This window comes from Macaca mulatta, chromosome 11, assembly GCF_049350105.2.
Source record: "Macaca mulatta isolate MMU2019108-1 chromosome 11, T2T-MMU8v2.0, whole genome shotgun sequence".
Classification (NCBI taxonomy): domain Eukaryota; kingdom Metazoa; phylum Chordata; class Mammalia; order Primates; family Cercopithecidae; genus Macaca; species Macaca mulatta.
Genome location: NC_133416.1, coordinates 27,401,599 through 27,428,005, shown reverse-complemented (window position 1 = coordinate 27,428,005; position 26,407 = coordinate 27,401,599). Strand labels below are relative to the sequence as shown.

The 26,407-nt window shown below is 39.1% G+C and overlaps 1 protein-coding gene across 32 annotated transcripts in view; it reads right to left on the bottom strand.

Moving 5' to 3' along the window:
• The window catches only part of IRAG2 (inositol 1,4,5-triphosphate receptor associated 2), a 106,569-nt gene that overhangs the window by 26,582 nt on the left and 53,580 nt on the right, over positions 1-26,407 (bottom strand). Inside the window, exons 2-11 of one of the 32 annotated variants that reach the window (XM_077953729.1) lie at positions 21,679-21,740; positions 20,439-20,519; positions 19,204-19,300; positions 16,504-16,651; positions 14,728-14,813; positions 13,567-13,648; positions 10,131-10,163; positions 3,474-3,520; positions 3,302-3,366; positions 2,995-3,102 (exon numbers count right to left, since the gene is read on the bottom strand). In XM_077953729.1, coding sequence (XP_077809855.1) covers positions 2,995-3,102; positions 3,302-3,366; positions 3,474-3,520; positions 10,131-10,163; positions 13,567-13,590 — 277 coding nt within the window. In that variant the 5' untranslated portion in view covers positions 13,591-13,648; positions 14,728-14,813; positions 16,504-16,651; ... (1 more) ...; positions 20,439-20,519; positions 21,679-21,740. Of the gene's footprint in view, positions 1-2,994; positions 3,103-3,301; positions 3,367-3,473; positions 3,521-6,773; positions 6,875-10,130; positions 10,164-13,566; positions 13,649-14,727; positions 14,814-16,503; positions 16,652-19,203; positions 19,301-20,438; positions 20,520-21,678; positions 21,741-26,407 lie in introns of those variants that run through there. The other 31 variants (XM_077953731.1, XM_077953737.1, XM_077953722.1 and 28 more) reach the window with 31 other exon arrangements.

The window sequence follows — 26,407 nt, the reverse complement described above, 5'->3', positions numbered from 1 at the left end:
GTTTTTTTTTTTTTTTTTTTTTTTTGAGACAGGGTCTTACTCTGCCACCCAGGCTGGAGTGCAGTGGCACAATCTCAGCTCACTGCAACCTCCGCCTCCCAGGCTCAAGCGATCCTCCCCGCTCAGCCTCCCAAGTGCCTGGAACTACAGGCATGCACCACCATGCCCAGCTAATTTTTGTATTTTTTGCAGAGACGGGGTTTCACTATGTTGCCCAGGCTGGTCTTGAACTCCTGAGTTCAAGCAATCCTGCTGCCTCAGCCTCCCAAAGTGCTGGGATTATAGGCATGAGCACTGTACCCAGCCCTTATTTTAGTTTTTTAAAAATTTTAGGACAAGTAGTAGATTCATATGGTTCATAAATCAAAAAGCATAAAAATGTTTTACAGTGAAATTTTTTCCTCCCATCCATGACTTCCAGAAATCCAGTTTATCTCCTTAGACACAATGTTATTAAATTTTGTCTAGCTTTCCAGGGATATTTTATGCATACATAAAAACTTTTTCTTTGAGACCAGCCTAGGAAACATAGTGAGACCCCATTTTCACAATTTTTTTTTAATTAGTTGAACGTGGTGGCTCGCACTCGTAGTCCCAACTACTGAGGAACCTGGGACAGGAGGATCGCTTGAGCCCAGGAGTTTGAGGCTGCAGTGAGCTATGATTGTAACACTGCACTCCAGCCTGGGCAACAGAGTGAGACCGTCCCCACGTGCACCAAAAACCAACTTTTTCTGTCCTTTTATTTTTTCACAAAATTGTGTACACCATACATAACATTCTGTACTTTTTTCTCCAAGAAACAGTAGTCTTTTTATGTTATTGTAAGAAAAAAGTCTCCTTATTTATGTTTTATGCCTGCATATTAGTATTCTATTACATGGATATGCCAAAATAGAATCTTCTATTGGTAGAAGTTCTAACTTGTTTCTAATATTTTGTTATTACAGACAATGCTGCGATATATAAGCATTTGCATATGTTATTTGGGATGTGTGTACATATTATCTATAGGATAAATTCCTAGAAAATGAATAGTTGTATCAGAGGATATATACATTCAACATTTTGATAGATATTAGAACATTTCTCTCCATATTACAGTAGTCCTCCCTTATCCAAGGTTTCACATTCCATGGTTTCAGTTACCTGCTGTCAACCATGGTCTGAAAATACTACATACAATTATATATATATATATATATATATATATGTATATATGTTTGTTTTGTTGTGTTTTTTGAGACAGAGTCTTGCTCTGTCGCCCAGGCTGGAGTGCAGTGGCGCGATCTCCGCTCACTGCAAGCTCCGCCTCCCGGGTTCACGCCATTCTCCTGCCTCAGCCTCCCGAGTAGCTGGGACTACAGGCGCCCGCCACCGCGCCCGGCTAATTTTTCGTATTTTTAGTAGAGACGGGGTTTCACCGTGTTAGCCAGGATGGTCTCCATCCCCTGACCTCGTGATCTGCCCGCCTCGGCCTCCCAAAGTGCCGGGATTACAGGCTTGAGCCACCACGCCCAGCCGCAATAATATTATTTTGAGAGCGAGACCACATTCACGTAAGTTTTATTACAATACATTGTCAAAATTGTTCCATTTTATTACTAGTTATTGTTGTAAATATCTAATTAATAAATTAAACTTAGGTATGTCTATATAGCCAAAAACATCGTGTATATAGGATTTGACACTATCATTAGTGTTGGGACTCCACTGGCGGTCTTGGAATGTAGCCCCAGTGAATAAAAGGGGACTACCATATTTACAAAAAGTTACATTCCCTGCAGCACTTTTCTTTTGTCCTTACAACTTTACCAACAGAGTGTAATCAAATTTGTGCATCTTTGTCTATATGATAGGTCACAAATGGAACCTCGATGTATTTTTAATTAAAAGATTTACTTATTAGACGTAAGGTGGAGTATAAAGACATTCTGTAATTAACCCATGAAATGGATTCCATTTCTGCAATTTTATGGCTATTCTTTTTTAGCACCTATATCTCAAACTTAAATGTCGAGTTCAAACAATAGAATGTATTTTCCTTGGCCGGGCATGGTGGCTCACACCTGGTATCCCAACATTTTGGGAGGCCAAGGTGGGTGGATCGCGAGGTCAGGAGATCGAGACCATCCTGGCTAACACGGTGAAACCCCGTCTCTACTAAAAATACAAAAAACTTAGCCGGGCGTGGTGGCGGGCACCCGTAGTCCCAGCTACCCGGGAGGCTGAGGCAGGAGAATGGCGAGAACCCGGGAGGCGGAGCTTGCAGTGATCCGAGATGGCGCCACTGCACTGCAGCCTGGACGACAGAGTGAGACGTCGTCTCAAAAAAAAAAAAAAAAAAAAAAAAAAGAAAAGAAAAAGAAGAAGAATGAATTTTCCTTGACTGATTTATTACTATTATTATTATTATTATTATTATTATTATTATTATTTTGATGGGGATTAGAGCCTATTCCTCCTATGAATGTCGACTAAAGTGGTGTCTCACTGGGAATGGTAGAGAATAACTATGTTGTTTTCAGAGTCAAGTAGTAGAAAAGGACCCAACAAACCATCTGGTTAGTTCTCTTGCCTCTGGGTGGACCATCGCTAATTGCTCCATCCTTCTAACCTGATAAATTCGAACTAGGATTCCAAGAATTTCCTAAGCAGGTGATGTCACTTCTGTGCTACAGTTGAAACCCAGTAAATTCCAGTCAATCTTTGCCATAGGAAATATTTGTCCCATTACAATATATCATAATTTTTGTTCTGGCTACAAAATCGAAAAAAATTGATACCATCCTTATGTGTGAAAGGCCATGGTTAGTTACCACTTGGATTTCTTTTCTGCAGACTATATCTTCAAAATTGTTTTATAAGAATTATTTTACAAAAAATTAATAGTAAATAACATTATTGAGCTAGTGTGGATAGTTACTTCACTAGCTTATAGACTTGCTTAGTGTTTTAGAATGAAAATCACGCTTACACCTGTCAACATTTTACCTTGGGCCTCTGTCATGGGAGAAGCTGTTCTTGTATCCTCCTCTTTCTTACAGAGTGAGTTACTGTCAAGGTCACAAGAAGCCATATTCAGAATTTCTAATCCAGGATCTGTCAAGAGGAAGAAACAAATGGTGTGAATACTATGCACATACTATTATAGTATAGTATATTTAACTATAGTATACTATGCAAAAAGAGTTTTGCCTATGTTCTTCTCATTTGCTCACACCCCAGCAGGTCACAGAACATCAGGCTGAAAGCTATAATACTAACAGTCTATTTTAATATTATTTCCAAATCCACTTACCACTTGAAGTTATAGTACTGTCTGTCGATGAAGTGTGTCTGGGGAATGGTAGTGAGGAATATTCCCTGCCAAAAAGATAGCAAACATATTTTGGAATGTCAGGTCCAAACAATTCTCTTAAAACCAACTAAATATGCATACAAATTCACACACACAACACAAACAAGCAAACCTGGACTGCAGCAGGCTCTCAGAACACACGCGTTCAACACCATTCTCCTTAAGGAAAAAGAAAGGAGACATAAGTTCAACAATTTGACATTTTCCATTCCAAAGAGGTTGTTTTAAGCAAACATTTTCATACAATTCTAAATGAACCCATATTTACTCTGCTCTTTTGGAAAGGATATGGGGAATGGGATGGTATAGGGCAGATGGATATATACAGTTCCTCAAAGCTGTACTTACCCAAAAATCCCAATATTAAGTATATTTACAAGTCTGATGTTTAAAGAAAATCTGATAAAAATTTTGAGCAAAACAAATTCTAAACTCAAATGGCAGATAGGGTTTATTTCATATGCTTAAGTCAAGTTTTCTTTAAACAGAAAATTCTACAAGGGCAGGAAACATTTCTATGTGTGGGAATAGTACTCAACCTAAAATTTTTGACCTAGTGATTTTAAAATTGCTCTCAGTTTTCTAGCTAGAAAAATCATGCATTTCAAACTTAATCCATATCTCAGAAATCTGAAGGATTACATCTAAGTCAGCACCTATTGATGATCAAAAAGAGGTTAACAAAATTGTAGTCCTAGCCTGCCAAGGCAAGTGTTTGAAAGTTTCATATGAACCTCTTAATTTCTACAAGGAATTCTTATTTTGGGGGTAACTTTAGGGCATTAAAGTTGTACAACTTTCTTTTTTCAAAAAATACAGTGAGAACGTAGTTTCGTTTCTAATAACAAGATTTTCTAGTATATTATTTTAATTATTTAGTTCAGAAAAATAAATTAAAATTCAATAAATTAAAACTGAAACCATTCAGACACATCAAAAACCTGCACAAAGTAAAAAGAAGGCATTTAGTTATTCCATAATCAAACAGAACTTATTAACTGTCACAACCAACAACGGGCTTCCGTGGGGGAATACTGTATATCACACATGGTATTTAGAATCAGTCCAAGAAGGTAGCTCCCACAGTCACAGACAAGTAAAGTACAGGTTTACTAAGGGTTTGCTGAATGTGTATTTATCCAGTACAATGACAGCAGCTTATATATGTTTAGCACATTATAATTTACAAGAACCCTTTAATGTATCATCTCATTTAATTCTCCCAACAACCTTAGCAGTAGATTTTAGCAAGGGAAGATTTACTTATTACAGGTAATGAACTGAAGGCCAGTTAATAAAGTAATTGCCTGAGACCAGTCAGAATGGTGGAGTCAGCTTTCAAACACATATTGAACTAAATACAGTGTCCTCTCCACTGTAAACAAAACCAACTTGGGCATACCCTAACTTAGGCTATTGGAAAGGAGAAGACTTCCCAATTATTGTCTTAGACTGGTAGATGATTTTAATGTGAACTTGTAAGATGTTCACCTCAAATGTTTAGAAAAATCCACAAACTTGCAAAGCAAGGATTTATACCTAATACTCCTGTATCAATGATGTTGGTCAACTTTTTCTCTTTTTTATTTCATTTCGTTTCTGCCTTAAATGACTTTGAGTCAGATCATACATGACTGAAACCTCTCATGACACCAGTTTAATTTAATTCAACAAACTTTCATCCGAAGTCCACTTTGTGCTAGGAACAGTGACAAGGGCTAAAGATTATATACAAAAACACAGTTCTTATCCTGAAGAAGCCTGTAGGCCAAGCATGGATTGAAATATATAATACAAATCCTACTCTATAATTTATAAGCAGCATGCCACAGAGGAAAGTAATATGCACAGGGCAGAATTAACAGAGTGGGGATATCTGAATTCAATTTTAAAGAGAAATTTTACCTTAAATTGTAGTTAACTGATAATGGCCCTATTTTTAAAATATTTAAATAAATTATCTTAGTAATTTTTATATGTTTAACTATACTATCATATATATGACATATATATTTTTATATATATATGATATATATATATATACACACACATATATAAAATGAACTAGGCACAGTGGCACACGCCTATAACCTCAACACTTTGGAAGGCTATGGTGGAAGGACTGTTTGAGGTCAGGAGTGTGAGACCAACCTGAGCAACATGGCAATACCCCATCTCTACTAAAAAATTAGCAGGGCACAGTAGTGCACACCTGTGATCACAACTACTTGGGAGGGTGAGATGGGAGAATTGCTTGAGCCCAGGTGGTTAAGGTTGCAGTGAGCTGTGATCATACCGTTGCACCTCAGCCTGGGTGACAGGGCAAGACCCTGCTTTTAAAAAAATAAAAAGAAAGAAAAAAAAACAAAGGAAGCTATAAAGTGGAGAAAATTAAATATCCTTCAGTTTTATTGAGGGTAACACTTCATAAAAATCAATAAGAATTGATTTATTAATACTAAGGTATAATATCCTAACACATATAAAAACATCGTTACTATATGTAGCATGAAATAACATTTATTATTGCGCTATAACTAAAAAACACTACACATTGTCAGAAAAGGCTTCATTTTGTACCTGTCAAAATCACGGATATTCGTATTTAAGAAATATAAAAGAGAATGCAGTTCTTATTTCCTATTCCATTATACCAGCTTCCAATTTGGGGAAAAGGGAGAACATCATTTCTGAAAACCTTTTCAACAAAAGGTCTAATTATTATTTAAAGCCAAAGTAATAAATACAGTAAAAATACAGTTTGCCTCCATTATGTTACATATCAGTCCCATTTGCCCTAATGCTCTGTGTAAGGCCTTCTTTTGCCCTATACCTTAGATGTGAAACATTGTAATTAGAAGTCTTTCAATAAATACAACACATTTATTGATTAAACAAATATGTGATTTTGGAGAAATTTCCTGTTTAGTAGCCATATACCACCTTGTTCTGGAACAGTAGCAAAGCAAGCAACTGCACGTTATTCTCAAAGTACTCATCTTTATAAAACTCAGTGATCAGAAAACAGCCCAATATACAACATATCCGAATCCTAAGTTTTCATAAGTTTGGTCTAATGACAATTTTTTTTTTCTTCTTGTGAGAATAACTAGAGTAAAGAAGATTTTGGTTTTTTTAAGTCTGGTTTCAAATTTAGGATGATAGTTCATGAAAGTTGGAGATGAAACCCTCAAGGGGTTGGGACAAAAACGTTCCACATTTGGTTTCTTTTCTTCCAGCTTCTAAAGTCACCTCTATTTAAACCAGCAACCCAGGCCCACAGCAGAACATAACCAGCACGCACCAACTGTGACACCTGGACAGATCATGTGAAAGATAATCTACTAGATATAATTTAATCAAAGAAAATAAAGAACAAGAAAAAGAAAGTTCAGAAGAGAGATTCACTTACATATAGAAGATTGGCTCAAGTCAATGAATCTAACACATGCCAATAGCACAGAGCAGGAAGAATGCTCTTTCTGTCCAAGCCATTCAAATATTAACCTGCATAACATTTACATGAAAAATCCATGGTCCAGCCCATTTGCTTTTGACAGCAAGAGTCTAATGTAGGGTGGGGTAGCAAAAGTACTCATGGAAAATATGAAACAGATTCTCCCATGGGCTGGGTCAGCAAACACAGGAGATAAACACACACAGACACACACACACACACACACACACCCCAATATTATTTCAATATTTAGATTGAACAACATAAAGAACAATGAAAAATAACTTTTAAAAGATTAATTGGCCTAATCTCCCAGGATTATTTTATTTTTGCTCTTTTATATGAAATACTAAACTATAGATTTTGTGATCAGAAACCTTCTACTAATAAACATTTATGGTTCCAACATAATGTTTACTATTTGACCCATTTTAGATAATTGTTAAGTAAATTAATGTGATTTTCTGAGAACAAAAAAATAACAAAAAGAGTCTATATAGGCTTACTTCTGACTTGACCCAGTGTCTCTTTAAATGTTCCCAAAAGAGGAAGAACGCTAAGTTGAATTTTAAAAGATTAGAACTACTGGAACCTAAACAAAGCTAAATTTGCTTATAGGTTTGCATTTATTTTTTCTCTTTCTAACTAAAGGTATACCACACCCTCAGATCTACAGGTCACACCCACCACTTTCAGGTTCATTTATAATATAGTTATCAGTCAACTTCTACACGTTCCAATTTTGCAACTGGCAATGTTATTTATTCTCCAAGGTTATTAATGCTGCACCCACACACAACTTGGAAGAACAGGACAGACAATAGCCAGAAAATCTTCCAAGATATTTTTAAATTGATCCTGTTCTTGGCCTTAATAAATCACCTCCTCCCAGTGATAGTATATCTTAGACAAAAACATGTAATAACATGAAGGATAACTCAAAGAGAGACAAGACACTTAATACTCGGTATATGGAATTTTTTAACAACCAAAAGAAAAACAGAGAAATTCATCTCCAGATCATTGGCTTGTTTCAAGATATCCTCTGCCTTCATGCTACTGATAATTCTGATTCTAGGTAATATAAGCAGCTAATTTTCTTTTTGAGTGTTCACTATGATCCAGGTATTTTGCATATGTTACAGAGTATCTTGGTAGGGTCAGAGCTGAGACTGAAGTAAGATAGAAGGAAGAATCAATTCTGTTGTTATAGGACAGTGTGGACAACGAACCAAAAGAACTGCAGAGATGTGAGTGGTGAAACCAACTTCTTGGCCCCACAATTTCTCGAGAGGTTGAAAATCTACATGGAAGCCACTAGTCGGTGAGGCCTGAAGAACATGGTGATATATTTGGTATGCACATCTGGTGATCACTGGAAATTTGGGAAACGACTCCCTGAAAGGAAAGGCCTTCTTAGTCATCAGCAAGTGGGGAAACAAGGCATTGAGAGGCAGTGTCTTGCCTCTAAATATGACCTACTTGGTTTGTTTCCATGGACAGGTTAGGCCAGAACTCAGTGATATAGATATGTGGAAATATATGTATATATGTAATATATTTGTGTGTGTTTATTTGAATCCTCAAAAGAACTATGAAAATCAATGTCTATTTCACTGGGGACACAGCAAATTCAGACAGGTTAGGCCATATGTCCAAATTCACACAGCTAATAAGTAATAAAGCCAGTCTTGAATCTAGGTGTGCTTCATTCTACAGCCTATGATATGTGGCTAAAGATTCTAGAGCATTACTAGGAAAAATTTCAGATAAATACAAAAGTAGACAGAACAAAGAATCTAATGAATCCTGGTATATCCATCATGCAGATTCAACAATTACCAACCTATGGCCAATCTTGTTTCAAACTCTGACCCTCTAAACCTACACCTGCCTTGTTTTGAAGCGAATGCCAGATATCATAACATTTTTGTCCATAAATATTTCAGAATGAATCTCCAAAAGATAAGGACTAGAAATAGTTTGTTTCCTTCTTTCCTAACTACACCAAAACATCCCAAATAAACTAATTTATTGGGTCAATAAAGTTCTTTTTTTCTCAAGAATGTCCCAAACAGGGCTCCAAATTATTTTACTATGAGATGTTCTTTTTGAGACATTAATCTTGTTAGCATTCTTTGCTCTCTCAAAGACCTGTTTATGAATAATGATGTTCACTTTTATCTTGCACTGTGCCTTCTGGGAAAGATATTAGAAGACAGCTTCCTCTGTGAATATGGGGAAGGAACAGAAAGTAAATCTCAAGTTCTTAGGAGCACCAGCCAAAAGAAATGAGTCAGAAAGCAGTAAGCTAATTGAGTGCTCACTCTCAGTGTTTTAAACAGACCTTCTAGTGAATACAACCTAAATAAATAGGCATTCAACAAATATTATTGGGCAGCTACTGTATGGAATCCTATGCAGGGTGTTACATGTGCATTGGTTAATGGCCAAATAAGGGTACTGTACAGCAATTTTATCACCTAATACACAAATAAATATAAGAAAATAAATAACTCCAATGCAAGCCAGCATACAAGTGACAAGAAATGGGGGAGAACAGAGAGTTACAAGGGTCTCAAAGAAGGGAGTGAGCTTAGTTTTTTTCTGAGTGGAATCATTGAGAAACGAGAAACAGGCCTGAAAATACAACTTTCCCAGAGTCACACAGAGGCCAACCCACAGAAAAACCTCGTGTCCCCACTCTTAATCCATTATGATTTTCACCTCAAGAAGGACTGGAGATGCTTGAATGTCAACATTGCATGCTACCACAAAAAAAATGTTTTTATTGGTTTTTGAAATGGGCCTTGACAGTCTAATAGAATTTTTATAAAAGGAAAAGCATATATTGTTCTGGGCAAAGAAAACAGCACAAACAGGTTTGTGTGATATATTCTGACAATACAGGCTACCTGGTTTGGCTGACGTACAGGCACAATCATACACAACAATGGGGAAATAAAGGTAAAAATGTAGACTGCAACCAGTTTAGAGAGGGACTCGAACACCAGGTCAAGTTGTTTGTTATAAGGCTGTAGAGATTGACAGAATCTATCATGTAGAGACAAGGAGTTAAGAAAACACCCATCGTTTGGGGGTTCCACTGGGATGATAAACATATATTATGTTTTTAAAATAATTTATATCATATTTTCCTCTAATTCCCTGTTCTTATTACCAATGACAATGCTTAGAAAAGCATTTTCTAAGGAGAGCTTTCTATTTTCTTAAAAGATGATGTGAGTATAAAATGATGGTAGGTGGGGAGTTGCTCAAGGGACAAGGGGTGGAGGCAGAGAGTACAGTTACCAGGCTGTCGAGATTCTCCAGTGGAGCAGAAACCTGGAATGGGAAGGTTGAGAATTGGCGGGATCAGTCAGAAGGTACAGCCAACAGACTAATTCCTGGACTGTTGCAAACTACAGAAGACACAAGAAAATCTTCAGGGAACCTACAGGAGCATGTGACTGGAGGCTCGATTGTGATGTCTGTTAGCTCCTATTCCTTTTTTTTCTCTTTTCTTTCTTTCTTTCTTTTCCTTTCTCTTTCTCCCTTCCTTCCTTCCTTCCTTTTTCTTTTCTTTCCTTCCTTCTTTCTCTCTTTCTCTGTCTCTGTCTCTCTCTCTCTCTCTTTTTTTCTTTCAGATGGAGTTTTGCTCTTGTCACCCAAGCTGGAGTACAATGGCACGATCTCAGCTCATTCAACCTCCTCCTCCTCCCAGATACTTTCAAGTGATTCCCCTGCCTCAGCCTCCCAAGAAGCTAGTTTTACAGGCACCTGCCACCATGCCTGGCTAATTTTTGTATTTTTTAGTAGAAATAGGGTTTCACCACATTGGCCAGGCTGGTCTCAAACTCCTGACCTCAGGTGACCCACCCGCCTCGGCCTCCCAAAGTGCTGGGATTACAGGCGTGAGCCACCGCACCTGGCCCAGCTCCTATTTCTTAATGGGTGCCAGGACCATAGACAAAACCACACAGTCACATATCCTAATAAGAGTCAATATGGAGGTCCTTTTAGATGAAAAAGGCAGTACATTTCTTAGTCAAAAAACCACTTTCAAGGTAATGCTAAGTGATAATGATTAAAATGTCTAAATTCAGTGTACTGAGAGTGGCTATGAAAAAGACCCGTATCATTTGAAGCTAGACAAATCTGAATTTTAATCCCAGGTTTGTTATTTATTGAGTGATCATGGGCAAGTTATTTAACTCCCTCAACTTCAGTTGCCTCCTTTGTAAAAAGCAGAGAAGCGTAGAGAAGATTAATCACATGGCATGTGGAAATGCTTTTGTACAAAGTTCCTGGCACACAACTGATATTTGTTTCTTCCTTCTTCTTAGTAAACTCAGTGCCAGATAAAAGGGAAATTACTAATAACCAAACATCCTGTAAGCTTCCAAGTTCAACGTCCTTTACTAAAACTTTATAAGAATTGCTAGGTAAGAGCAAAATATATTTTTTAAATTTTTAATTTTTTTCAATTTATTTTTATTTTTTGAGATGGAGTCTTGTTCTGTCACCCAGGTTGGAGTGCAGTGGCACAATCTCGGCTCACTGCAACCTCTGCCTCCTGGGCTCAAGCAATTCTCTTGCCTCAGCCTTCCAAATAGCTGAGAGAATAGGTGCCCGCCACCTAATTTTTGTATTTTTAGTAGAGACAGGGTTTCACCCTATTGGCCAGGTTGGTCTTGAGCTCCTGACCTCAAGTGATCCGCCCACCTTGGCCTCTAGGTAAGAGCAAAATAGATTCATTTCCTTTTTCTTTCTTTTTCTTAGCTACTCAGACAGGTATTTAAGAACAACAACAACAACAAAATGCCATACACACACTTAACAGGAAGAATAACAACAACTCGTACAATTCAATAGTAAAAAGAAATATAATCCCATCTTCAAAATGAGCAAAGGATCTGAGTAGACATGTCTTCAGAGAAGTTATACAAATGGCCAACAAACACACGAAAAGATGTTCAACATTATTAATCATCAGAGAAATGCAAACCAAAAATGCAATGAGGTGTCACTTTGCACCCACAAAGATGGCTTTAATAAAAAATAGACAAATATTTAGTAAGGATACAGAGAAACTAGAATCTTCATACCTTGCTGTTGGAAATGTAAAACGATAAAGCCACCCTGGAAGTCTATTTTGCGGTTCCTCAAAAACGTTAAACATATAGTTCCTGTGTGATGCAGTAACTGCCACAAGAACACACCCAAAAGAATCAAAAACATGTTTACACAAAAACCAATACTCTAATGTTCATAGTAGCGTTATTTGCAATAGCCAAAAAGTAAAAACAACTCAAATGTCCATCAGCTGATGAGTGGAGAAACAAAATGTGGTGTGTATCTATACAGTGGAATATTATTCAGCCATAAAAATGAATGAAGTACTGATATGCTATGACATGGATGAGTCTTAAGAACCTTATGCTGAAAACCTTGAGAACCTTAACTGAAAGAAGCTGGGCACAGGTGGCCACGTATCGTATGATTCCATTTATATGAGATATCCAGAATAGGCAAATCTATAGGACAGAAAGTAGATTAGTGGGCCGGGCGCGGTGGCTCACACCTGTAATCCCAGCACTTTGGGAGGCCGAGGCGGGCGGATCACGAGGTCAGGAGATCAAGACCATCCTGGCTAACACGGTGAAACCCCGTCTCTACTAAAAATACAAAAAATTAGCCGGGCATGGTAGCGGGCGCCTGTAGTCCCAGCTACTGGGAGGCTGAGGCAGGAGAATGGCGTGAATCTGGGAGGGGGAGCTTGCAGTGAGCCGAGATCGCGCCACCGCACTCCAGCCTGGGCGACAAAGTGAGACTCCTTCTCAAAAAAAAAAAAAAAAAAAAAGTAGATTACTGGTTGCCTAGAGCTGGGGGTTGCAGACAGGAGGAAATAGGGAGAGACTACCAAAGGGTATGCAGCTTATTTCTGGGGTGATCAAAGTATTCTAAAACCGATTTTGGTGACGGTTGTACAACTCTGTGAATATACGGAAAGTCATTTAAGTGAATAATTTAAATTAATGAATTGTCTGGTGGGTGAGTTATATCTCAATTAAAATGTAAAAGAAAGAAGAATGATGTTCTGCCAGATCCTGAAACAGAACTGCCGGCTCCATTTGATTGAGAAGATCACGAGGCTCAGGCTGCAGGCTGAGGAAGGCATTCCCACCACATCTCGATGATAGAGAGAGTGACCTAAGTGACCTTCTCAGGTCATTTAGTATTATTCTTTTCTTGTGGGTAGAATAGTGGCATTAGCACCTAACTTTGTCAATTAGTACCTGACTACTCTCCATGGGCATGGCCCTGCTTTGTGGTCTTTGACAAAGTGTACCAGCCCTTCAAAGATTATCCAGCCTTGACCTCAATTCTTGGAGAATCAACAGAATCTGAGGCTTCTTACAGTCACTAGTGAATTTAAGTCCCAAACCAGCCTGCCTCTCAAACCAAAAGTCTAGCCCACTTCATTGAAATCTATTTTTGGTTCTATAACACACAGAGTATACTAAACACAGGGTAGAAAGCCCTCCAATTAAATAATTTTAATTTCTTGACTTCAAAGGTTGCTATTTCTCACGCATCTGAGTTTTGGAAGAGCAGACTCCGACTTGCTACAGGAATATCCATAATACTTAAAAAAATAAAAAAGACAGGGAAAAAAAATACCCATAGAAGAAGAACAGGATATGCTAATACTGAAAATGAAACCAAAATCCAGTCCAACACTCACTTCCATGCTCGGGTCATCATTCATCCTGATGTAGCCTGAGAGATTTGTTCCTGGGTTGGGGCCACTTGTGGGGCCTGGGCACCTGGCAGTAGAAAGTAGAGTTATCTACTACAGGTGAAAAAACTGCAAATCTTAGCAGATCCTAAACAATAACACAGTTCTCACTCCCCTATGCCCAGTCCCAATTTTATCAAATTTCTAATGAAGTTCATGGTTTAAGTAACACACAATGAAAGAGAGCTCCCACCTCCATCAGAGAGAGGTTAACAAACAACAGAGAATCCAGCCAAAGATGAAAATGAAGCATTTGCAATTCAAAGTCATTCTTCCTCACCCTCAATACAGAAGGGAAATTTTATTGAGGTAGATTAGTTCCTCACAAAATGCACTGACATTTTTGAATGTTTCCTAAGGAAGATGAGTCTGTGTACTTTGAAAGGCAGGTGCACATGAGCACCGAAGGAGGATGAGGGCAGGGACAGGTATAGGTTCCCAAAAGCTTGTTAACCTTGAGTGTGAAAGAAACAGAAATAGGATCAAAACCTGTCTGAGTTAACTTAGCAGGATGTTGTTGATATTGTGATCTATGCCCCCAGTTCCTGAGACAGACCTCCTAAAATCCTTGTAGACAGAGGTGCTAGGGGAATCTTTAATATTTGGCCTCTGATCCTGGTTCCTGATACAGTGTGTCTAAGACCTTTGTAATTCCCTGAGTGATAGGAGTGTTTGACACAGAGCTCCTGAATCTCTTGAAATTTTCTGAGTATTACGAGCATCTTCTGTTCTAAAGAGGTGTCTCTTGGTGGGCTCCTGGATAGCCTCAGGATGAGGGGCTGGTTGCCGGGGAACCAATCTGTGGTTGGAGGGTTGGAACTTTCAACTCCACCCTGCCAAGCTCCTGGGAGGGGAGATGGGCTGAGCTGATCACCAATGGCCAATGATTTAATCAATCTTGCCTAGTAAAGCCTCCATAAAAACCTGAAAGGACAGCACTTGGAAAGCTTCTGATTTGGTGAACTAAAACATAGCCATGTGCTGGGAAGATGGCACACCCCAACTCCACAACGACAGACCCTCCTGTGCTTGAGACATTTCCAAACCTTTCCAATGTATCTCTTCATCTGGCTGTTAATTTGTATCCTTTAAAATACACTTTGTCACCTGGCACAGTGGCTCACGCCTGTAATCCCAGCATGTTGGGAGGCTGAGATGGGAAGATCACTTGAGTCCGGGAGTTCAAGACCAGCCTGGGCAACACAGAGAAACCTTGTCTTACAAAAAATACAAGGCCAGGTGCTGTGGCTCACACCTGTAATCCCAGCACTTTGGGAGGCTGAGGTGGGCGAATCACCTGAGGTCAGGAGTTCAAAACCAGCCTAGTAAACATGGTGAAACCTTGTCTCTACTAAAAATATAAAAATCAGCTGGGCATGGTGGCAAGTGCCTGTAGTCTCAGCTACTTGGGAGGCTGAGGCAGGAGAACCGCTTGAACCCGGGAGGCAGAGGTTGCAGTGAGCTGAGATCATGCTGCTGCACTCCAGCCTGGGCAACAGAGTGAGACTCTTGTCTCAAAAAACAAAAACAAAAATTAGCGGGGCGTGGTGGCAGGCACCTGTGGTCTCAGCTACTCAGAAGGCTGAGGTGAGAGAATCACCTGAACTCAGGAAGTCGAGGTTGCAGTGAGCCCAAATCACTACTGTACTCTAACATGGGTGACAGAGTGAGACCCTGCCTCCAAAGAAATAAATTTAAATAAATAAATAAAATAGACTTTGTAGTAAGTGGATAAATGTAAGGAAAGTGTTTCCCTGAGTTCTGTGAGCTACTCTAGCAAATTATTTGAACCCAAGAAGGGGGTCTTGGGAACCCCCAATTTATAGAGAGTTGGTCAGAAGCACACGTCACAGTCTGGAACCCGCAAGTGGCATCTCAAGCAGGGACCGGCCTTGTGGGACTGAGCCCTTAACCTGTGGAATCGGATGCTATTTCTAGGTAGATAATGTTGGAATTGAACTGAATTACTGGACGCCCATTTCATGTCTGCTGAAGAAGTGATTGGTGTGTGGAAAATTGCTTGGAGTGTGGGGAAAAAAGCCCCCACACATCTGGTATCGGAAGTGTGGTGTTGAGACTACAGTAGGAAAAAACACTCCACTGGTGAGTGTGTTTTTCCTTTAGATTGAAAGATTAGTCTGTGTACTTAAAGAGGAAGAGGGTAGGGTGCAGGGACAAGGACAGGTTCCCAAAGATGTGTTAACCTTGAATGTGAAAGAAAGAGAATGATGATCAAAATCTACCTATGTTAACTTAGCAGTCTATGGTATATTCCTAAAAACTGGAAACATTTTAGGTAGTCTAATTTGTCTTTTAAGCTTTAGAGTGGCATTATGAAATTCGAGGAAAGCAAGAAAACTACACTCTAAGAAAACTACAGCAATAACTTTATCTCAAAGTTGTAAATTTTCGGCTGGGCATGGTGGCTCACACCTGTAATCCCAGTACTTTGGGAGGCCGAGGAGGGCAGATCACTTGAGGCCAAGAGTTTGAGACCAGCCTGGCCAACATGGCAAAACCCCATCTCTACTAAAAATACATAAATTAGCTGGGCATGGTGGCGTGTGTCTGTAGTCCCAGCTACTTGGAAGGCTGAGGCATGAGAATTGCTTGAACTCGGGAGGCAGAGGTTGCAGTAAGCCGAGATTGCATCACCGCACTCCAGTCTGTGCAAGAGAGCGAGATTCCATCTCAAAAAAAAAAAAAAAAAAAGAAAGAAAAAGAAAGCAAAAAGAAAGAAATTGTAAATTTTCAGGAAGTTAGAGAAGTTCCACAATAAAGATGTGATCTCACGTTATGAAAAATCCAACCAATTAAAATGTTAGGCAATGGGAATAGGCCACCCATGAGGAGTAGAGTAAGTAAATTTTGCTCTTAACCTACTTGTGTTGTCTTGTTATATCCAAAGCACCGTCCTTTACTTCTCCATATGTGGGCCTTTCACACAGAGTGTGGGTTTGGTTGGCTACACCTGAGAAAGGTGTTGATTCCAGGGTTGGAACTGCTGTAAAACTATCCAGAGATAAGGCATCTGCAGTAGAACAGAAAAAAATAAAAGTAGAGACCAATTTCTGGTTCAAACTATCTTGAAGCATAAAGTCTTTCCCTCTTGAGAGACTGAAAAAGTGAAAGTTGACCCACTTCTAGTAACATTTTAACATAAACTCCCTTGATGCCTAATCACAGAGGGTAAAAATGTCAAACGCTTAATTTTGACAAAGCATTTGCGAATGATAGTAATATTAATATATATAAAATAAGAATTTTAGTTCTAATAATAATATTTTAAAAGTAATAATTTCAAAAAAGCTTTTTTAAGTGTGGGAGAGACCAGAAAACCCCTGCCCACTAAGCAACTAGAGGGATTAACAATCTATAGCCAGCAGGCGAAAATCCAGTCCGCTGCCTGTTTTTGTAAAGTTTCACTGTGACCAGGTGTGGTGGCGGACGCCTATAATCCCAGCCCTTTAGGAGGCTGAGGTAAGTGGATTGCTTGAGCTCAGGAGTTTCGGACCAGCCTGGGCAACATTTTTTAGAGTTACAAGTTTTGTAACTCTACAAAAATTACAAAAATTAACTGGGTGTGATGGCATGTGCCTGTAGTCCCAGCTACCTGGGGGGCTAAGGCAGGAGAATCACTTGAGCCCAAGAGATTGAGGCTGCAGTGAGCCGTGTTTGTGCCACTAAGTGACAAAGTGAGACCCTGTCTCAAAAAATAAATAAAATAAAGTTTTACTGGAACACGTCCGCACCCATTTGTTCCTATATTGTCCATGGCTGTTTGTGTGATACAACAGTAAAGTTGAGTAATTACAGCAGAAACTAAAATATTTACTATCTGGTCTTTTACACAACAATTTTGCAGCCTCCAGAAGAGAAAAGCATCAGACATGGTCATTAGAACCCATCAAAGACTGGTAGGGGAAATAGGTTGAGATCACAAATCATTTATTAGGGAAAACCATCTTGTTGTGTGTGTTTCTGAGTATAGGAGGCAGCAGAGTTTAATAGAAGAAACACAGAGTTTAGACTCAATCAGAAATTTTTGGTTCAGATCCTGGCTCTGCCACATACCAATTGTGTGATGTTGAATAAATAACTAAGCCACTCTGAGCCTCAGTTTGCTTATGTATAAAGTGACAGATGACCTTAGGCAAATTATTAACTCAATGTTCCTCTGTTTCCTTATCTTTTGAATGGTAATTATATTAACATCTACCTCATAGGGATGTGGTGAGGATTAAATGAGTTAATAGATATGTTAAGAGCATAAAACTGTGTCTGGCACATAGCACTCGTTTTTGTTTTTGTTTTTGTTTTTTTTGAGATGGAGTCTCACTGTGACACCTAGGCTGGAATGTGATGGTATAATCTCGGCTCACTGCAACCTCCAATTCCCGGGTTCAAGTGATTCTCCTGCCTCAACCTCCCGAGTAGCTGGGACTACAGGTGTGTGCCATCATGCCTGACTAATTTTTGTAGTTTTAGTAGAAATGGGGTTTCACCATATTGGCCAGGCTGGTCTCAAACTCCCAACCTCAAGCGATCCGCCCACCTCGGCCTCTCAAAGTGCTGGAATTATAGGCATGAGCAACCACACCTGGCCAGCAAGCACTGTTTAAGTACTCCCACTGTTGGCGGTGGTTATTAAGTTATTGTGAATAATCTCTATAAAGCACTAATCTATATTGCCTGACACAAAATAGACACTCCATTAGAAATAGTTTTTCCTTCTCAAATTTAAATGATCACCAAATTGCTCTACTTTTCTCTTTATTCCTTCTTAAATTTACTTTGACAATCATTTCTTTTGTCATTTCAGAACTAGACATTAATTTTGGCTTTTAACTGCATCCATGTTATGCTGAGAGGTGTCACTACTTTGACCATTTCTTAGAATAAAGCTCTTTCTCTTGGCATTGACTATAAATTTGGCCCACACCCCACTTTTCCTTCTCCAAATATCTCTTCTACTGTATCTGAACCCGAATCCTCTTGTTTTCAAAATGACTTGCCTACCTTTGGCTCTTTTTCAAACACTTAAGGCTTTTGATTCTTACTTCTCTTCTTATTTTTTTGTTTTGTTTGCTCATGTTACTCTCACCCATTAGAATACTTTTTTGACGCTTTTTGCTTTTCCAAAGCCAACTAATCTTTCAAGGCCAATTCAACTCTAACCTCTTCTATGGAATCATCTTTGACTTCTCTGAGCCCAGGTCTTGTCTCCTTGCTAGTCTGTGATCTACTTTAAGACTTATTCTTTTTTGTTTTTGTTTTATAGATGTTGCCCAGGCTGGTCTCGAATTCCTGGGCTCAAGCAATTCACCTGCTGTGGCCTCCCAAGGTGCTGGGATTATGGCCACGAGCCACTGTGCCTGGCCAGGACTTATTCTTTATCATGCATAATATGGTGCCTTGCACAGAGTAGGTACTCAAATATATATTGATTGACTGAATTCAGGGATAAATATCCAAGTATTCAAAAATTTTTCCTATACAAATGTAATAACAACTAGTTATTTTCCCTTTCAAATAGAATTCTACCCCTACTTGTGTCTAAGCAGGTATAGAAGGGGGTCTTACCCAGCAGAGGTGTGTACCAGCACGTATGTTTCAAGGTCAGGGGTGTCTGATGTATTCTTCCTTCTTGACCACCATATAATTTGTGGCAACACTGCTTCTGAACAGAAAACCAACTATTAGTAGCCATCTAAAGGAATGTAACATATATTTCATAATCTACTACCTCCATTTTCAAAGGTAGAAAGAATATCGCGAGCCTCAAATGACCCTGAGAGAGACATCAAGAAGAAAATAAAGGATGTCAAGTAAAAAAGCTTTCAAGTGTTTGGTCAAAAGGTATACATGAGTAAATTATAATTCTTTTTTTTTTTTTTTTTTTTTTTTGAGACGGAGTCTCGCTCTGTCACCCAGGCTGGAGTGCAGTGGCCAGATCTCAGCTCACTGCAAGCTCCGCCTCCCGGGTTCCCGCCATTCTCCTGCCTCAGCCTCCCGAGTAGCTGGGACCACAGGCGCCGCCACCTCGCCCGGCTAATTTTTTTGTGTTTTTAGTAAAGACGGGGTTTCACCGTGTTAGTCAGGATGGTCTCAATCTCCTGACCTTGTGATCCGCCCGTCTCGGCCTCCCAAAGTGCTGGGATTACAGGCTTGAGCCACCGTGCCCGGCCAGTAAATTATAATTCTTATTTAAAATTCACGATTTAATAATCTAACAGAATGCTAACATCATCAACTCCAAATAATTGACACTTTGACGTAAACAAAGGCTTTGAGGAAAGAGGTATAGGTGAGGAATAAACTTAGTTACATAATTCTTCGTGATACTGCAATTTAAAAAAGTAAAACAGGCTGGGCGCAGTGGTTCATGCCTGTAATCCCAGCACTTTTGGAGGCTGAGGTGGGTGGATCACTTGAGGTCACCAGCCTGGCCAACATGGGGAAACCCCATCTCTACTAAAAATACAAAAATTAGCCAGGTGTGGTGGCGTGTGACTGTAATCCCAGCTACTCAGGAGGCTGAGGGAGGAGAACCTCTTGAACCCAGGAGGCAGAGATTGCAGTGAGCTGAGATCGCGCCACTGCACTCCAGCCTGGGCGACAAAGGGCAAACCAGGTTTGTGTGTATGTATGTGTACATTTACGAAAATAGCTATCTGTTGCCTCATTTGATAATCTCTTGATAAAAGCAATATATACAGTTCTAAGGTTACTGATACATACTGGATTTAGCTTTCTATTAGAGGATAGCTGATGATTCACAATTACTACCTAAATACTTTCAAAAAGCTTGCAATTACCAATTTTTCTTGAAGAGGTTGTTGAATTGCATCTGTGCAGGACAGGGAATCATAGTGAGGAAATTCCTCATCTAAAAAGCTCTGTCAAGAGAAAATGGTAGAGTGTATTCAAAGACAGAATGATGAAAGGGTCAAAGATCCCAAACATATTAGACTTAATAGAAGATATGACACTACCTAAAGTGGGTGAAATTGACAAGTTTTTTATCTTGTATTCTACTCCAAGGGAACACATTTGTAATTGTAAACCTCCTATTGTGTTTTCCCCATTACTTGATCTAGGAATGAAATCCGAAGATCAGGAACAAGAAACTGAATGGCTTTGTCATTGAAATCTTGAGGCAGAGGCTAAAGAAGTTTGTTAGAGATGTAACTCAGAGTAGTGAAAATGGTGTCTGTGGAAATTTGATAGCTATGAAATTATTGCCTTAATCCAAGAGGTAGATTCACATCTATCATAGTTATATTATAATAGAAAATGTTGTTGGTGTTCTTGAGATGATTAAAGCATCTTTAGATATGGAGGTTTTTCCAGCTCAACTTATGGCAGAGGGCTTTTTAGGCACTCTGCCTAGCTTCATTTTTTTTTTTCCTGGTTTAACAGATGTGTCTGTATTATGCCCTGGAAACAGATACATGCAAATATCACCCTTCTTTCTTTCCTCCTCCATCATCTTCCTCCAGTGCCAATCTTGCTGCTTTGCTATTCCCTTACGTTCTTCATTTCTGAACAAAAAGGAGATTCACCAACTATCATAAGGGAAGGAAATACACTTAACTCTACCGGGGATATCTTAAGATGACCCATACAGAAAGAAATAGAAAGTTTAATTTAAATATGAGAAAGAAAAAAGAGACAGTAACTATCAAAGCCTATTCAAGAATACTCAAAATTTCAGCATATTATAAATTGAATGATATGCCCTTACTATCAGAAAGGAGGTCCCCAAGACTGAAAAACTGGCTCTTTGCTAATAGATACAGCGGTGGGGCAAAGAAAATTCTGAAATGCTTCCTCTTTAGAAGATATTGTCAGTAGCCACTCACTAACATAAGATCTCCTTTCTTGTTTTGCTGAATACTTTAAGTGCACAAGAGAACAAAGTACACCAAAACATTTTCTTCTAAACTGGTTAACTTAATGATTAAAGTCATTGTCTGTTATAAATTAGCTTCAAAACCTTACATGAATTGAACATTTTCCTCTACAGTAACTGAACATATATCAGAGATACCTTACCTGAAACAGCAAGCCATGGTGTTCCCCTTCAATTAACCTCTTTTGAAGTGACTCAATTGTTGCTACAAAGAGAATTTATAACCAGCTCAATATGACTATTTTTATTTAATTAATTAATTTATTTATTTCCAGACAGGGTCTGGCTCTGTTGCCCAGATTGGAGTGCAGTGGCATGATCTCACCTCACTGCAAACTCTGCCTCCTGGGCTGAAGTCGTCCTCCTGTCTCAACCTCCCAACCTCCATGTGCCTGGAATTACAGGCACATGCCACCGCACTCAGCTAATTTTGGTATTTTTTGTAGAGATGGGTTTCACCATGTGGTCTAGACTGGTCTCAGACTCCTGAGTTCAGGTGATCCACCCACCCCGGCCTCCCACAGTGCTGGAACTACAGGCATGAGCCACCGTGTCCAGTATGAGCATATTTAGCCTTGTCTTCCTTAATTCATTTCATTGCTTCATAAACTTTTAATGGCTTTAAATTTGGGGCCTGAAGAAAAGAAAATAATGATTTCTGAGAATGGCACTCTGAACTTATGACTCGGGAAAAATGGAAAAGCAGGCTAGAACAGATAAGCCATTATCGCCCTTGGGTATTTAAATTTTACTTTGATAGATACTTGTGAATTATCTTCTAGAAGTGAGTCACAGAATTGTCTAATCTTAAGAATACACCTTAGACCTGGTGCAGTGGCTCACACCTGTAATCCCAGCTCTTTGAGAGGCTGAGGTGGGTGGATCACTTCAGGCCAGTACTTCGAGACTAGCCTGGCCAACATGGCAAAATCCCATCTCTACTAAAAAAAAAAAATATGAAAATTAGCTGGGTGTGGTGGTGCGTGCCTGTAATCCTAGCTGCTCAGAAGGCTGAGGCAGGAAAATCGCTTGAACCTGGGGGGTGAAGGTTACAGTGAGCCAAGATCATGCCACTGCACTCCAGCCTGGGCAACAGAGCGAGACTCCCTCTCAAATACATACATACATACATACATACATAAATAATACATCTTAGAGGTCATTCAGTCTGACGTCCTACTGATAAAGAAATCCTCTCGCCAATACGCCTCCGCTTGAGCCCTCAAATTATAGCCCTAGGATTCCAGAATCCTACAAGTAGACCTCAGATCATGATAACACTGATGTGCACAGGATTGAAAAGGTAATTGGTAAGTCATGGAACTGAGATTAGACTCATGGAACAGAGCTTAACTCAGGGTATCATTCAGTGAAACTAAAAATATTTGTTTTTCTGCTTAAGTAAAATCTCCAAAGGTCTTGTGCCTGGAATGATGGAAATGGGGGGAAAGTACCTAATATTTAACTAGCTCTTTGATGTACATAATAACACATTATTTATTTGACAAATCCTACTCTCTGAAACATAGCCAAAACCGGAAAATAAACCCAAATCTTTTGAACAACTAGAATAGATACTGATATTTATGCCCTTTATTCACGTGGCAAATCTCACACTTCGACTCGGGCAGTGGGCTCTGGGTGTATACATAATTCTCAGCAGTTTGATGGCCTTCTCAGCCCACAGAAGATTAAAAGCAAAACTTAAACAAGGATAAGGAGCTCTATGGAAGCATATTAATAGCTACCGCTTTTTAAAAAAAATCACTAACAGCCAGGAAAATTATTAACAGCAGATAATCTGGCATCCAAAATATATAGAAATCTGGTGCTGCTTATTTTATAAACCAACTGTTTTATATCTTAATAGCCTGAAGAAATTCTGAGTCATGAGCATAATGCTAATGAAAAGAAGTACATAATCTAATTTTTAAAACTTTTTCAGGAAAAAAGGCTCTAAAAGCTTCAATTATGTAGAAAATTACCTATGTAAATTTTTTATTTTATAGGACTATTGTTTTGGTAAAAATAACTTATTTCTCAATCAAGCTTGACATAGTGTTACTAGGCCCACTACGAGCAAAACAGATGTTTGTTTTTGAAACATCTCCCTCACATAGGAAGCAAAGCATATTTTTAAAAATGTATTTCTAGGCTGGGTGCGGTGGCTCACGCCTGTAATCCCAGCAGTCTAGGAGGCCAAGGCAGGTGGGTCACCTGAGGTCAGGAGTTCGAGACCAGCCTGACCAACATGGTGAAACCCTGTCTCTACTAAAAATACAAAAAAATTAGCCAGGCATGGTAGCGCACACCTATAATCCCACCTACTCGGGAGGCTGAGGCAGGAGAATTGCTTGAGCCCGGGAGGTGGAGGTTGCAGTGAGCCAAGATCAAGCCACTGCACTTCAGCTCTTGGTCACAGAGCAAGACTCCATCTCAGGGGGGAAGAAATGTATTTCTAACCTACAAAAGTCATTTAAAATTTATTTCTTATTAATACTTAGGACTCTGGTAAAGATGAAAATTTTAAAAAATTCTGTCTTAACTGTATTAAGAAGGAAGGCCCTGTCTTCCTTCTGACCTATGTCTAAACAATAGAAACCAAAGCTATAAGAAGTGGCCATGGTGTGCTTCTGAAGGTCGTGTATCTCCAAAATACAAATTCAGAATACTGTCTTACAATTGCCAATGAAGCCGTGTTTCAGAAGCAATGATGAGTTAGTATAAGATTGTCTAAATTGCCCATCTGCTTGCTCACCAGGCAATCTTGGTTTTAGAAACAGTCTATCTCGAAGCATTCAAATTGAAAGCCTTATTTCAACAGATGTTTTGTGCAATGTGTAGCAACTATTTCCATATTTTCCACATGGCAAAACAAGTTGGCTTATGACCACAATTTGCATTCACCTTTGCATTCTGCTTTACATGTTTGGAGTTGGACCTGTAATGCCTCTAGAACAAATATATGCTTCATATAGAAGGAGGTAAAACAATGGCCACTATATCCCCTGCTGTTGCCATCTGCCATGTAGGATGGGACCAGGTGTCTTGGATGCATTGCCTCTGAAGAAAGTTGAGACAAAGCAACTTTCTAAATGACTATGCAATGAGGTCTCAGGCAAAGGCCCCATAATTAATTGGCTGTTGAAAATGAAAATTATAACATTATTAGAGCCGTAATCATGTTAGCTATCAATGATGGATGACATTTTATAGAGTACAGGACTTGTATAATACTATCTATATGTTACTGGAAAAAAACCTCATGTTCTGTAAAATTGTATATTAAAAATATCAGGGTTCATTAAAGAACCCCAGACTAAGATCAACTATTCATAGCACATATCTGTCAAAGGACTTATATCCAATAATAAAAGGACAGAAAACTTAATTTTAAAATGGGCGAAAGACTTAGACACTTCACAAAGAAGATATACAATGGCCAATCAGCACATGAAAAAGGGCCCAACATCATTACATCTGAAAAACATATATTAAAATCACAATGAAATACCCATTTAGTAGAGTGGCTAAAATGACAAAGATTGACACTACCAAATACTGAAGATGTGGAACACTTAGAACCTCCCACACTGCTGGTGGGAGCGTTAAATGCTATCAACACTTTTGAAAACTGTTTGACAGTTTCTCAAAAAGTGAGAGTCACAGCTATGCTATGACCTAACAATTTTACTCCTAGATATTTATTCTAGGTGACATGAAAACTTATGTGCACACAAAGGCTTGTACACAGATGTTCATAGCAGCTTTGTCCATTGTAACCCCAAACTGCATATACTGCACATATCCAATAACAGCAGAAAAACCAATCAAATTTTGGAATATTCATACAAGGAAATACAACTCAACAATAAAAAAATACTGCTAAGAAATACAACATAATCCCATTATGCTGACAGGAAAAAGACCCACACACAAAAAAGTACATACTGTGTAACTGAGTTCTAGAACAGGCTAAGCTATCAGACCAGTGGTTGTTCCTTAGGGTGCTAGAGGTGGGGGCGGGGCATTGACTGGGAAGTTGCACAAGGGAAGTTTCTGGGGTGATAGAAATTCTGTGTTTTGATGTGTATTTATCTACCTAGTTGAGTAGCATACTCGAGATCTGAACATTTTATGACATGTTAAATACACTAATAAAAAAGAAGTTAAAAGTATAAGAAGAAAATAATGCAGGGATTATGAAATCGGGTTAGGAAGAAACCACTAAAAAAATACATGCAGCCGCGCAGAGAGGCTCACACCTGTAATCCCAAAACTTTGGGAGGCTGAGGCAGGAGGATTGCTTGAGCCCAGGAGTTTGAGACCAGCCTAGGCAACATTGTGAGATCCTATCTTTACAAAAATTTTAAAAATTAGCCAGGCATAGTGGTGCTCACCTATAGTCCTAGCTACTCAGGAGGCTGAGGCAGGAGGATCACTTGAGCCCAGGAGGCTGAGGCTACAGTGAGCCATGATCCCACCACTATAGTCCAGCCTGGGTGACAGAACGAGATCCTGTCTCAAAATAATATAATAATAATAATAATAAAATCTATCTGTCTACTTACCTACCTACCTATCTGTGTGTATGTGCAACATTGTAACCAGAGTACTAACAAACACAATTATTGAATTATTAGTACTAAGAAGATCACATGCATCACTCAGACATGCATCTTTAAATGCCTTGCAGGATATTAGAAATACACAGAAACAAGAGAGTGGAAATGCTGGTGATGCTTTCACTAGAACAGTGTTGGTGGGGGTGAGAAGCAAATGCAGATGGAGACAGCGAGGCTAACAAGGTGAACACAGGAAGGAGTAGGATTGGACACAGACCATGGCTCTACAAGGCTGGGCCAGAGCCCA